General features: G+C 37.1%; 1 protein-coding gene across 2 annotated transcripts in view; it reads left to right on the top strand.

Moving 5' to 3' along the window:
• HCRTR2 (hypocretin receptor 2) overlaps nucleotides 1–13,344 on the top strand; it is a 68,838-nt gene extending 55,494 nt beyond the window's left edge. Inside the window, exons 5-8 of one of the 2 annotated variants that reach the window (XM_080389162.1) lie at nucleotides 3,369–3,589; nucleotides 4,976–5,097; nucleotides 6,148–6,348; nucleotides 8,003–13,344. In XM_080389162.1, coding sequence (XP_080245288.1) covers nucleotides 3,369–3,589; nucleotides 4,976–5,097; nucleotides 6,148–6,348; nucleotides 8,003–8,196 — 738 coding nt within the window. In that variant the 3' untranslated portion in view covers nucleotides 8,197–13,344. Of the gene's footprint in view, nucleotides 1–3,368; nucleotides 5,098–6,147; nucleotides 6,349–8,002 lie in introns of those variants that run through there. The other variant, XM_080389161.1, reaches the window with a different exon arrangement.
• The last annotated feature ends 79 nt before the right edge of the window (nucleotides 13,345–13,423 follow it).

Here is a 13,423-nt window from a genome sequence, read left to right as displayed (position 1 = left end):
GTTTTATTAGGTTTTTTTCCCACGATTGTATTAGCTGAGCTATTTCTTAACAATATTTCTTCTCTATGTACATCTTGCATGCTGACAAGGTTAGGATGATCCCTTTTTTTTTTTTTTTTCAGTGGCAAAAAGACAAATAATGCTACAGGCTTAGTGCTATCAATGATGTAAAATTACAGCTGTCTCGTTTCCTAGCATAGATGATAGCACTATGTATAAGAGGTTGCACTAAGTGAAATTAAAACCACAGCATATCTATTATCAGCTGTGACTTGGCTGCAGACATCAGGCATTTTTCTAAGTGCAACAGGTGTGCCATAATCAGTCATGTAGAGAAAATGAATACAGTGCTTTAAATGTATTATTTGATAATAGCTTCAATTAAGAAATCATGCTGTTCACCAGAACTTCAGTTAATATAGTGATCCTATTGCAAGGTGCAATAAGCCTTCCAGATGTACATGACAGAAAAAACACAGCAAATGGCAGATGCCGTCTATGCCTTAAGCTTTTAATAAAGGTTCTTTTTTAAAATTGAGTGCGTTGTGCATGCAAATTTTCAGATGACTAAAGGTAAGATAGATTTACAAGCTATCCTTACCGTACTTTGTGCAATAGCCCTTAAAATTATTGATTGTGTCCTTCAAGCAGCTTTTTGAATATAAGCTTTGCAATCTTTGAACTAATGATTCAACTTTGTAAAGACAAGAACAATCATGCCACAAATACAACAGATCTTGAGTAATTTATTTTAATTATTAGCAAGGAAGTAGTGACTTAGAAGGAAGGCTATGTTCTCTTGTGGATTTAAGTAGATTAAAAATTCTGAACAAATGAATAAGACCGGATGGACTTACGATAAAACTGTTGATACATAATTTGTATTATGAAGTTCCATACCTTATGCCTCAATTTACTGATGTCCAAATGCATTGACACTAAAGCCTACTCCTATCAATAACTAGGAACCCTACCGATTTTCATTTTGGCAGGTAAAATACACCCTTCCAATCTTTGCAAGTTGTTATTATATTTTCCTCTGGTTATAAACCTCATGACAATAATTTGACGGGATAGAGCAAAGATACATAAGAAAATAACTGCAACGGTTAGTACCTGTTTGGACGCACCTAGTGTCTTTTAGTAGATCATTGGAATTACAGAGGTTCTCCACTATTATCTCTATAACTGATTCATTATTGAAAAGCAAATATGTATTATGCTGGCATGTGTATACTTGTACATACATAATCATAGAATCATTTAGGTTGGAAAAGACCTTCAATACCATCAAGTCCAACCATTAACCTAGTACTGCCAAGTCCACCACTAAACCATGTCCCTAAGTGCCACACCTACTGTTTCAGCTATGCATCTGTGGGTATAAAGCTCTTCTGTGGTTTTCTTTCCTGATAAAAGTCTTGCTGTATTATTGCATATTGGTGTAACAGTAGCAGTACAAACTCCTTAAGTTGTAGCAATTTAATACATAGTACAGTGAGACTGTACATAGTTCTACCTTTGATCACCTCTTGGTATTAAACACTGCTTAAATACCAGAAAAGACATCACACAAAGGTACAAACCATGCAGTCATGTCCAGCATTTCTGTAGAAATAACTGTCCACAATTTTGAGCCACAATAATGTGTCCCTTCATCTAAATTGCTCCTACCTACATGAAAGCTGGTCACAGATTTCTTTAAGTGAATACTTGACATAATCATGAGGGAGAGACGTGGCTGAATTTCTCCGCTTCTATCTCCACTTCTTGCTACAATATGGTAACTCAATATGACTGAAAAGGAAGGAAAACTTCTGCTTCAAATATAGAGAACAGAACATCAAAGTACCCTTGATAAGCTAGAATCAGAATCTTAGACAGCATATTACCTCAGCAGTGTGTGGCAAAGACACATTGCGGTACTGCACCCTACGGCCAAGCAGGGTAAATCCCTTGCAGTAGGACAGACATGTCCAGGTATGAAACTGATACTGCTGATTTCAGCAGAATGAGTGGGAACTCGCAGTAGGGGTAAGTACAAGGTGGTTTGGTTTGGGTTTTTTTTTTTGCTTTAAGTCCATATGCACATTAGTAAAAAATAAATGTTATAACATAATCCTTGTTCTGCTTCATTGATTTCCTGTTCATTACAACACAACTTTGCCAAAACGTTCCAATAGTTGTAAATCAGGTTTGATGGTGCACAAAAATGCTGAATTAAGGGCTTGTCTGTGCAAAGAAGCTATTGAGAATAAAAAATAAACCAAACCCAACATAATAACTGTTCTAGAACAATTCTGAATGTGCATGCTTTTAACAGTATTCCCTTTTTAGCTTACTTTTTTTCTGAAATAAATATCCCAAAATGTCACTCTTTTCTGGTCAGTTTGTGTGGAAAAGTCCTCATTTTTTAACTGTTACAATAGACAATTTGAATTTTTAAGATACATTTAAACATGAATTATTTTACACTCATGACACTAGTCACCTCACAGATAATTGTATTACACGTGAATAAAACTATATTTCTACCCAAAAGGTTTTCACAATGTGTAACATTGAAAACATCATTAACGTCATTGTAATAAAGTTGTCTGAGAAATTCCCTGCCATCTGTAGTCTTTCACATTTGGCTGAAGGCAGGAAATAATTTTGAAGAACTGAAGCAAAATTGCTTTATTTGGCTTGGCTAATGTGAGGGCACAGGAAACAAAACCAGAGATTTTTCTTTTAATAGCATGGTGCTACATCTACCCATTGCAAGGTGTCTTTGGCTAACCTAATTCTTCCTGTGTCTTGGTACTCTTCCATGATTCCCCTCTATTTGTCACTGTATATACATTCAGTTTTGAAGAGCTTTGCAGAGACATCCATACTTCAGCTGTGTTTTCTTTAGCTGCTTCATTGTCATCTAGATTGAGTATTTGGAAGTTTTATGGCACTTAAATATGTAGGCTTTAAATCTTTGTTTTCCAATGCTGAAAAGCTGTTTAGTACTTAAAATTAACAGCATGTTAATGGGATAAACTACTCTGCCATACAACAAAACATTCAATGTGCAACTTTATAACAACATAATTGCAGCAATAGGGATGGTAAGTGTGATAGTCTGAAAACACAAGGTATGTGGGAAGTAAAGAAAACTTAAATATATCAATTATATTTGGATAAAACGCAAATTTTTTTGCAGTCCTTGAAGTGTGTCCAAAACTGGGTTTGTTTTTACAGCTACATCAGTTAATTTATTAAAAAACCCTGCTTTTCCCTGCAAGCTTACATTGCTTACGTCAACATGTCTATTTTTTCTTGTTAAAGCTACCCGCAATGCTAATTTTTCAAAGTGCCCCTTATTTTGTCTTTCTTAGATCCCAGGAACTTCTTCTGTTGTTCAGAAAAAATGGAAGCCTCTGCAGTCCTCAGCACAGCCCCGAGTGCTAGGACAATCAACGAAGTCAAAGATTAGTGCTGTGGCAGCTGAAATAAAACAGATCCGTGCAAGAAGGAAAACAGCACGTATGCTGATGGTTGTCCTCCTGGTTTTTGCACTTTGCTATCTACCAATTAGCATCCTCAATGTATTGAAAAGGTAAACACTTGGTAGAGCTTTCTGTGTAAAAACAATCCTCTGTTATGAGTTTCCTGTGATTCTGGCAGATACTTCTGAAGGATAAGCTTACTTGTTTCTCAACAAAGAAACTGAAAATAAGCATACAGTTGCAACAACAACAAAAAAATCTAATTTATCCATACTACTTAATCTAAAGACCAGATTGTGGAACCCTTTTTAACAAGCTCTTCCTCATGAAAATGATCTAGCCTGTCTCCTCATTAAAACCTGTCATTTACATGGGATTACAGCTTGTTTTGTGTAAACGCATCCCTGGAAGTGCATTTACCTACAGCAGCAGCTGAAAGTTAGCAGGAGGGTGTAGTGTTGTGGTTTCGCCCCCAGGATTGTGAAATGCTGGGTTCAAACCCAACCCCTGTCACGTACAATTTCGACACCTTAGGCTAACTCTTCAGTTTGCCTACGAAGCTATGTTTTTTCTTTTTTACCCTCTTCTCTCCAGTTCATTTGAGGCATAATTGTGTATGCTTTTTCGTTTTTGTACAGTGCCTGGCAGGCTAAGGCTTTGGTATAGTTATATCTCATGAGCCCTCTGGAGTACTGATAAATAATGACCTATTAGCAGAAGATTTGAACATCCTAAAAAATAAGCAGCCTGTTACTGGTGCTTGAGTAATGTTTTAGTTTTAAAGGAATAGGTTCACATTGGGTATGAAGGTTTAAATAAATGCCACTCAATTCTGGAGCTTTCCTGAGGCCTAGTTTGAATACTTTTAATCCTCAAGTCCTTTGGTAGGCAATGTGAGAGGAAGAAATACTTCCAGAAGACAGTTCAGGCAACCTACAATCTGAATCACAGAGGAACTGCACAGGCTGCCTCGACTACAACAGCAGAGTAGACCCATAGTTAGATTTTCACTTAAATAGCAAAATTTAGGCATAAGGAGTCTGGGAAAAGCAGATTTCTCCAGAGGGCAGAAGCTGCTACTGTGCCCTCAGCTTTGTGGCCAGCTCAGTGACTTTTCAGTTCCAAAGCCCATGTTTATTTGAGAGTGGGCCTAGAGCAGGGAACCTCAATGATGTGAATATGTCAAAAGCAACTTTTCCCTTCTTTCCTTGGCTTATCTGACACCAGCTGACTTTGGTTACTTAGCAGAAAAGTGATGCATCTGCACCATTGCAAAGTAAAGTGCTGATTGTCTCTTTTGTGCTAAACCACCAAGACAGGAGGCTGAGGGACAGGGAGAGGACTTCATTGCCTCAAGAAAGCCAGCACTGTTGAATCAGCTTTTCTGTGATACTGCAAATAGGTCATCAGAGATAAAATTAGTCTAGAAGTCACCAAATCTTTTTACATGTTTTCTAGTTTTGCCATCTTTCAGTTTTGTTTTTCTTTTTCTGTAGGGTTTTTGGGATGTTTAATCAAGCCGATGATAGAGAAACTGTATATGCCTGGTTCACGTTCTCACACTGGCTTGTATATGCAAACAGTGCAGCCAATCCTATTATTTATAACTTCCTCAGTGGTAAGTTACAGTTACATAGAATTTAAATTTAATGTATAGTTTGAATGTAATGAGCCATAGCAAATAAGATTAATGACTGTGTAACATCAGCCCAGCTCCTCCAGTGGGAGCTAGATCCTCTTCTTGGAACAAGCTGCCTGAAGTATTACCTTTAGGCTATCTACCTACAACTAAACTAAACAGTGCCAGGGCCCGAGTCCAAGTGCTTGAATTTGACTGTCCATGCCATTAATTTGGTAGAGAATTCCCTGGCATGGCTTTGGTCTCCCTGGATATTGCCTGGGAGGCAGCACAGGCCAGGGACTGTCCCTAGTTTGCACGTTATGTGCAGGTACTGGGGTTTGGAGGTGGTGAGTCTTTAATAGTGCTTGCATGGCTGAACTGTGCCAGCTAGGTTCAAGAGCAAAGAACCAGCCAGGATGTATAGTATAGATTTATCTTAGTTTGTATTTGTCTTATTTGGCTGTGGACTACAGAATCAGCTTCAAAACCATGAATGACAGCAAAATACAGGGAGGCAAAAGTCTATTGATCCTCACTATGTATTTCCCTGCTGCAGTTTTTTTCGGTGTATAGTGTGAGGATGATCTGAACAATTTGCTCTGAGCCCCAGAGCAGACTACTGGGTTGCCAAACACTTTAAATCTTCTTTTAAAATGTATTCAGGTTGAAATACAAGTCGGTCATGCCCTCTCATTTCACATGTCATTTAAGGCTGTGATTGCTCAATTACTTGTTTCTGTTAGATATGTTATTAATCAACAGACTTTCCGTGACATGATTTCATAAATTATTCTAGTTTGTCTGTTCTGTCTAGCCAAGGATAATTTAGGCTTCATACTACACCTCACATATCTTCTTACAAAGGTTATATTTTTTCTCTTTCTCCAGGGTGTTGAAATTGTGATTTCCTACTTCTGCATTAGAAGAACATCTGGGTGTTTTGGGTTAATTTTGCTTTAGATAGCTGCTTTTTTTTCTAATCTATAAAGTTGATGAAACACGGTTTCTAGTACAGTTTTTTTCATGAGTCTTTTTTGTGGTTGACAGGGAAATTCAGAGAAGAATTTAAAGCAGCATTTTCTTGTTGCATCTTTGGCATTCGCAGTCACCATGATGAACGGCTCACCAGAGGTCGTGCCAGTACAGAGAGTCGGAAATCGTTGACCACCCAGATCAGCAATTTTGATAATGTTTCAAAACTTTCAGAACATATTGTATTGACCAACATAAACACACTTCCAGCAAATGGTACTGCATCTATTACCCACTGGTAGTATACTTGTCGCTATGTCTTTTGGTGCTGTGGAAGTAAAATTTAATTGTGCATACAACAATATCTGAATCTGAGCACAATGCAATGAGAGGAGTGTTTATAATTAAGAGCTGACTGTAGGAAAAGTAACTTACAAGAAATATCTTATAGAATATGCTACAACTTTGGTTATATATTGATGAAACAAAATTTCATCTAATTTATTTCAAGAGCTGAGTTGCAATTGGGGAAAGGGTAAGGTAATCATATTTTATATAAATATTTTCTTTGGAACCCTGATTCCTTTAGACTCCTAAGTAAATAGAGAGCAGGTACCTGAAAGTATGAAAATTGTTTTCCCTGGAGTTGCAGTGTGTTTATAAACAGCTGTATTCTACTCAGAGCTAATTCTCTGAAGTTGTGATATATTTAATAACAATTATTATAACCAAAATTGGGTGTACAGGTTGAACTACCTGAACATCCTTGACAATTTCAAATCATTTGCTTACCACACATTCTGGTGTGAGTTGGCCTGATCAGATAAGAAATTCACATTAATTTATTTTCTCATATTTTCTGTTCTTTTTCATGTTGGGTGGGTGTTGTATGTATTCAGGAACATCTGGGAAGCTACTTTTGATTTTTCTGCAGTACAGGTTGATAAACAATTGAACACAGTCTGAAATGAAAAGCAGAAGTTCAAACTTTCCCAGTTCTGGGTAAACAGCGAAATGATTGTGCAGTTCCCTAGCTTTGTGAATAGGTAAAAAATGGCCTAAATTTTTTTTTCTATTTCTTATTACATTATATGTAATATCCCAGAAGGACTTTACAAGACACTGCAAGTACAGGATTCATCCCTCCTTTCCTAGGGATGTGACTTTTTTGTTGTCCAGAAGCTCCCCCAGACACTATAGGTTAGGACTATACAAGCTGTATATTGATAACAGAGAAATTGGTATCTCCAAGAAGAGCTAATGTGTTCCTAAAATACATATCTAAAAATAATTAAATTAATTACCTCTGAAGAAGTCTGTTCTTTTCACTTACTATAGAAAGAATGTTTAGGGGTTTGTTGTCCTGCATTCAGCTTGCTCTTCTCCAGTAGTGTTGCCATTCCTATATGTATGGCATAAGCAAGGTTACAGCCATGAAACACAGATGACACTGTGGCTGTAGTTTATGTTTTACTCTACATCTATTATTTGTCATAATTCTCTTCTCCCTGCTGTCCTGTGCTCATGGCAGAGAGGTTGGATTAGATGATCTTTAAAGTTCTCTTCCAACCCAAACTATTCTGATTCTATGATTGACTGGCTTGTACACAGGAAGCTGTAGTGCTCTGCTGGTCACAGTGGCATCTGGATAAGGAACCACAGGGCAATTTACAAAATAATAATAAGTAATGGAACACATTAAAAATGTTTAAAAGTAAGAAAACTGAGGTTTGTGCATCAGAAATCTGCTTAGACTTAAGTCAAGAAGTCTTAATTTGACATTTAGAAGTGCAATTAGTAACATTTTCTGGCAGCCCATTTTGTTAATAGATCATTACCTGCATAGTGTTCAAAGAGTGACAATCACAGGGTGAGCCAGTCAGCTACCTGATACAAACAGTAAAATAATCTTAAAAACTCTATCTTACAGGTATCCCAGCTACACTCAGCCCATTGAAATCAGTGGAACTGCATCTCCACATACCAGGGATGAACATGACTTCAAATTTAGATGAAGCCATGAGGATTTCTGCAGAAGGCACTGGCAACACAGAGAATGCAGACTGGGACAAATTTGTCCCTAGTATAACAAAACTTACCTCGATGGAGTTACAGCAAGGATGACTTTGGCTCAGTACATGTAAGGCCACCAGAGAATGGCACATGCTTTTAGCTGTGTTACAGACCACAGCAACGGGACAAAGGGATTCCTTCAAAACAACTGCCTCTCCTATTTCTTCTCAGTCTTTACAGAAACCTACTTACCTCAGTATGAGCTAAAGAACATGTCTTTACAAGTCTTTTTAAAGACTGGATTGTATCATACTTTGTATATACTGTAGATATTTATTTTTATATATTTTAGATGCTGTGGAATGTTCTAAAATGTATCATATAAAGAACTCTAAGTATTTCAAAGAAGTCTCAAACATCATTTATTTATATCCCGTTTCTATGAATCAGTGACTTATTTACAAGGAATGCTTATGCACTAGCGATATTCTGGAATTACTTTGCACTTCTTTTTCTGCTAATTCACTTGTAGTAAATTCTACGTTCATTGTGGAACTTTCACTTCAGATTGATGTGGGGAGATTCCACATTACTTTTCTAAGCACAGACATGCTTCTAAGATGTGAATCCAAAGTGCTGCAAATCACTCATGTTTTCATAAGACTACACTAAACAGCCAATTATTTTTTTTCTTCAAACTCGAGTGCCTAAAAAATAACTACTTAAATAAAACTTATGTGATGCTCAAAGGTGCTATAAGCTCAAAATTCCTACTCAGGCCAATAGGAATAACAAATGTCAGCACCCCTGAAGAACAGAACATTTTAACTTTGGTAGCTCATTTTAGTCCATAATGTCTGCAAGTATTGCTCTAGAAGATCTCTAAGGGTTTTTAAAAGATAAAACATTGGTTATCTTTCTTGCTTTCAAGATTTTTCTCTCAGCTGCCATTTAACACTAATGATACAAACAGTAAACTGATTTATATGCCAAGAAAATGTTGACTTTTCAATGATTAAAATACAGTGTTTCTCTCTGGGAATTATAGAGGTGATATCTCATTGGACCAGTAGATCAAGTAATCATTTATCCATTTTCCATTCATGGGATAAGCTCCATGGCCTGGAGCTTCCTACCATGCATTTTAAATTTTCTTCTTAAAGAATGAACATGGTGCATCACTGGAAACTTAGTCTATTAGGGGAATGTGGCCTGTTGGTTAGAAAGAGGCTAGTCTAGAAGAACCTGAGCTACACACTCCCTGGGGCACTATTCTTGCATTTCAGTTCAGATTTTTCAAAAGGAAAGGTAAGATGGGCAGGAGGACTTGTTTTTCAGTAAAAATCATTTGACGTAGAAAGAAGACAGTCTCAAACATTCAAATATTTCTGAAAAGCCAATTATTCATAGACAAAGTGTTATTTGCTTACCTTATGTAAATATTTTTTCTAGGTTTTACTTTGACCCAATGTCATGTGATGTACTATCACGACAGCTATAGTTTTATGAAGTGCTTAATCACTTTATGCTTTAGCCTCCCCCAACAGCTGTTTTACTTGACATTGTTGCAATTACTTCTAGTTTACACTGGTGTAAAGTGAGAGGAAAAAAATGCATTTGTTTGTATATTAAAGTTTTCCAATAAAAGATAAAAAAGAGTATATTCTTTTTTTGTTAAAAGAAAAATAAAAAGAAGTACCTAAATGAAAACAATGTTTAAACATCAAATAAAAACATAGGAATTCCTATATTCCTATTTGTAAGCTTAATTTTTGAGTATAGCTATTATGTCATTGTTATTTCAAGAAATTATCTTTGTCTCTTCTAAGAAAAGAAAACTCAGATAACTGTGGAAATTACAGCAGGATTTGATTACATAGATATTGCAATTCCTTTACCATTAGAAGGCTATTTTTGCTCTTCAGCCACAGGAAATGTAGTATACTTAAATGGTGTGGAACAAGATATAATTTTTCTATATCATTTGAAATTATTGGACAACCAGCTAGTGAGTTATGATATTACAGAGATGGGAGAATGGAATACAAAAAGTCTTTTATTTTTTTTTCTGTTCATGTAACTAAATTAGAAGTCAAAAAGTTAAAAACTAGTAATCTAGTTTCAAATTAATTCTCAGTGGTCATTTAATTGTGCCATAAAATGTTGCCTCAACCCACTGATGAAAAATGTCAATTATGTCAAAATTTTGCAAACCTGTACTTTCATTTCAGGAATGTAAATATCAAGAAATTTCCTTGGAGAGCAAGAATGTAGAAAGTAAATAGTTATCTAAGAAAACTTTGTCAGTATAAAAGGGGAATATGTATACTTTTCAAACATAACAGGCCACAATTAATGTGTAAAACTTGCCAAGATCCCTGTGAGGAGAACTGGAAGGGAAAGGGCACAGTATTTCTGACTTGGGCCAGCTAACTAGGAGCTAAAATAGTAATGTTAGTGATGCTCGTTGAAAAACTGTAAGCAGCATCTTTCCAATGAGGGGTTAAATACCACCTGCCAACACAAATTGTCTTTTTGCTTCTACCTTAATGCCTGTGGGATAAATTGTGTTAGTTAATCTGAGGTTGGAACACCGCTAAATGTCATCGGCCATTTTTGGCTTCTGCAGGTCTTCTGTGACATCGTTAGAAATGGAGCTCCTGGCCTTAATTTTCTCTTTGTAAGAGAAAACTTCTGTTTTGTTCTCTTTGTTCTCTTTTCTTATTTTCACTTAGATCTCCAAAATTAAACTATTCCAATGTTTCTAGGAATAACTTTAACTTAAGAGTACTTTTTGTGTGGAGAATATAAATAAAAGATGAGACATTCATTGACAAATGATTCTGAGTTTTTCTGTAGCCGGATTTTTGTTCAGTAAATAGCATATCTTTCAGACACAAATGATATGATCAGAGCTTATCTAAGATATAAAATTCTAAAGATAGAAAGTGTTAACTAATTCTTGATAGAGAATATGGTTATCAAGCTAAAGATTCAGCTATTTTAATAAAAAGATTTTTCATTCAAAAATTTGGTTTTTTGATATAAATATTTTTGATGCAAACATTCATATATATTTATTCTGGTAGCTTTACAAAATTTGAGAAATATCTAGACATATTCTTCTTTAGCTCAGATATGTTTTTAGGCACCATACCATCAGAAAAACTTCATAAGCATTTAAAAACCTGTTGATGACCTGTGTAAAGTAGTGGTGGGGTTTTTGTCAGTTCTAAGACCTTTTACTCCAGAAAGATCCAAGTATTTGGATACATTCAAAATATTATCCAGCTGGATTTATTTTTTAATGAAAATAATCACTGGCAGTTTTCAGTAAAGATAAACCCAATAGTGAGTAGTGATTATTCATTGGGACAGAAATGGCTGTGAGAAGACAGGCAAAGGTTTTAAGAGCAATACGGAATTTAATGCCTTTTGCATGTGGCAGAAATTAAAGCATCTTAAGGAAACTTCTGGGTTTCTTATCCATCAAAAAAGGTCAGGTGAGGAATGAGCATTTCTTATCCATTGTATAAGTATTGAAAATTATCTGAAAGCTGAGCTTTAACTGGGTTTTGTTACCTGTAGCTGTTCTGGTATTCTAATATTTCCATTAACAACTCAGGAGCACTGGAAATAGAGTTTGCACGCCATTGTTTCTGGTTGATCATAGCATCATAAGACACAGAGTTTAAATCACAACATATTTGTTCCTGCAGATAGAAATTGTTGTGCCACCATCATTCTGGTACTTAGTTTCTCAACATATTTCACAGTCTTGGAGTTCTGGTATCCTGACCTCTTTCTCCTTTCCTGTTGTCACTGTAGTGATAAGCTTGTGCCCTGGCAGTCATAATGACTGCAAGGTAACTTCTCCCCCTCTCTACCTCCAAAAAGGCGATTTTTTTCCCTTTTCTTCTGGATTGCATAGAGGGCACCATCTCATTCTCTGATATTAGCAAAATGGATGCATGTCATTAACCTGGAGACTGCTTTATAGGAAGGAGTACACTACACATTAGCTTGTCTCAGCCCTCGCTGCAAAATGTATCACAACCTAATGCTGCATGTTACAATGGATTAATGCCAAGGCAATTTTAGCCTTCCAACCTAAAATTTTCTCTATAGCTAAAATTATATTAATCTGTCAGGCTGTTCCTTTCACCTGACAATAAGGTTTTTCTCTGACTGTTGGATATATTGGATGAAATAGTATTCTATTTTTATTGAACACACTTTCAAAAAAAAGAAAAAATATTACAAGTATTTATCAATGTTGGCATTAAGACTTTAAATAATGCAATAAATTAACTAAGTTAAAACCTGGGTTTAAAAAAATAAGAAATTATATGCAGGATTGAATTTTTCTGAGCTAAACAAAAAAATAAGCAAAATCTGGACTTGGCTTGAGTTTTGCTTTGCCAATAGGGACAAATTTCACCCACTGTATCTCTTATCTCTGCTAGTTGTGCTGGAAGTTTTGTTATCTTTTTGTTTGAAGTATTCAATGATCAATTCCAATGAAAAATGTCCTGTATGTGATATGAAATTTGAGAAAACAAGATTCACAAGTAGCATGGAGAAATCAATAGGGATCAGTTGTTTCCTCCTCCTTCCAGTGCAAAAACAAAGAGGATCCAGTGAAGCCAGCAGATGTATCATTGTATGCTTGAGGGTTGATTTATTTTTTCTCAAGTACCCAAGTCAGACGCTGGTTTTTGTATGCCGAATTGGTTTTTGATGTATTTTAGTACAACTTCTGAAGTCAGATCCATAGTGAAGTATGGGTCTAGACTATGAAGTAGTTATCTGTTCCTCTGGTCTGTGGTCCAACATGCTGCATAGCTCCTCTCTCTCCTTAACAGATCATGATCCTGTTCCACATCTGAGACGAAACAAAGTTCACTACAAAAACGCATTGAAAAGTGCATACGGAGGATGATCAGACATAACAGGCATTTTCTGGGGAGGCAACAGGCAGCCGCCAAAGACCTGCTCCGTTAGTTTCTGTGGAAGCCAGGCGGGAACCGAAGGCAGAAGGAGCGCCAGACCCCCGGGAAATGCCCGAGAACCGGGTCCCCTCTGGGCGCCGGCGGCTGTGGCCACGGCTTGGCTGCTCCTGCGGCAAGCGGGGCGAGGCAAGAGCGGGGGTGACGGGGGCAGCGAGGGCGGCTGGTGGGGTGGGGGCAGCTTCACCCATCGCTCCTGGCCGAAGGCGATGGGCAGGGAGAGGGGCAGTACCTACCTCGGGGGTGGCGGGACTGGGTCCGCAGCGCGGCCGGGCTCCGGGGGGCGCCGGGGGGGGGGGGGGGGGCGCGGGGGGGCCGGGGGGACCGGG

Source organism: Falco punctatus (genome assembly GCF_963210335.1).
Source record: "Falco punctatus genome assembly, chromosome: 5".
Classification (NCBI taxonomy): Eukaryota; Metazoa; Chordata; class Aves; order Falconiformes; family Falconidae; genus Falco; species Falco punctatus.
The sequence above is the reverse complement of the archived record's forward strand: the minus strand, read 5'-3'. Positions and strand labels throughout refer to the sequence as shown.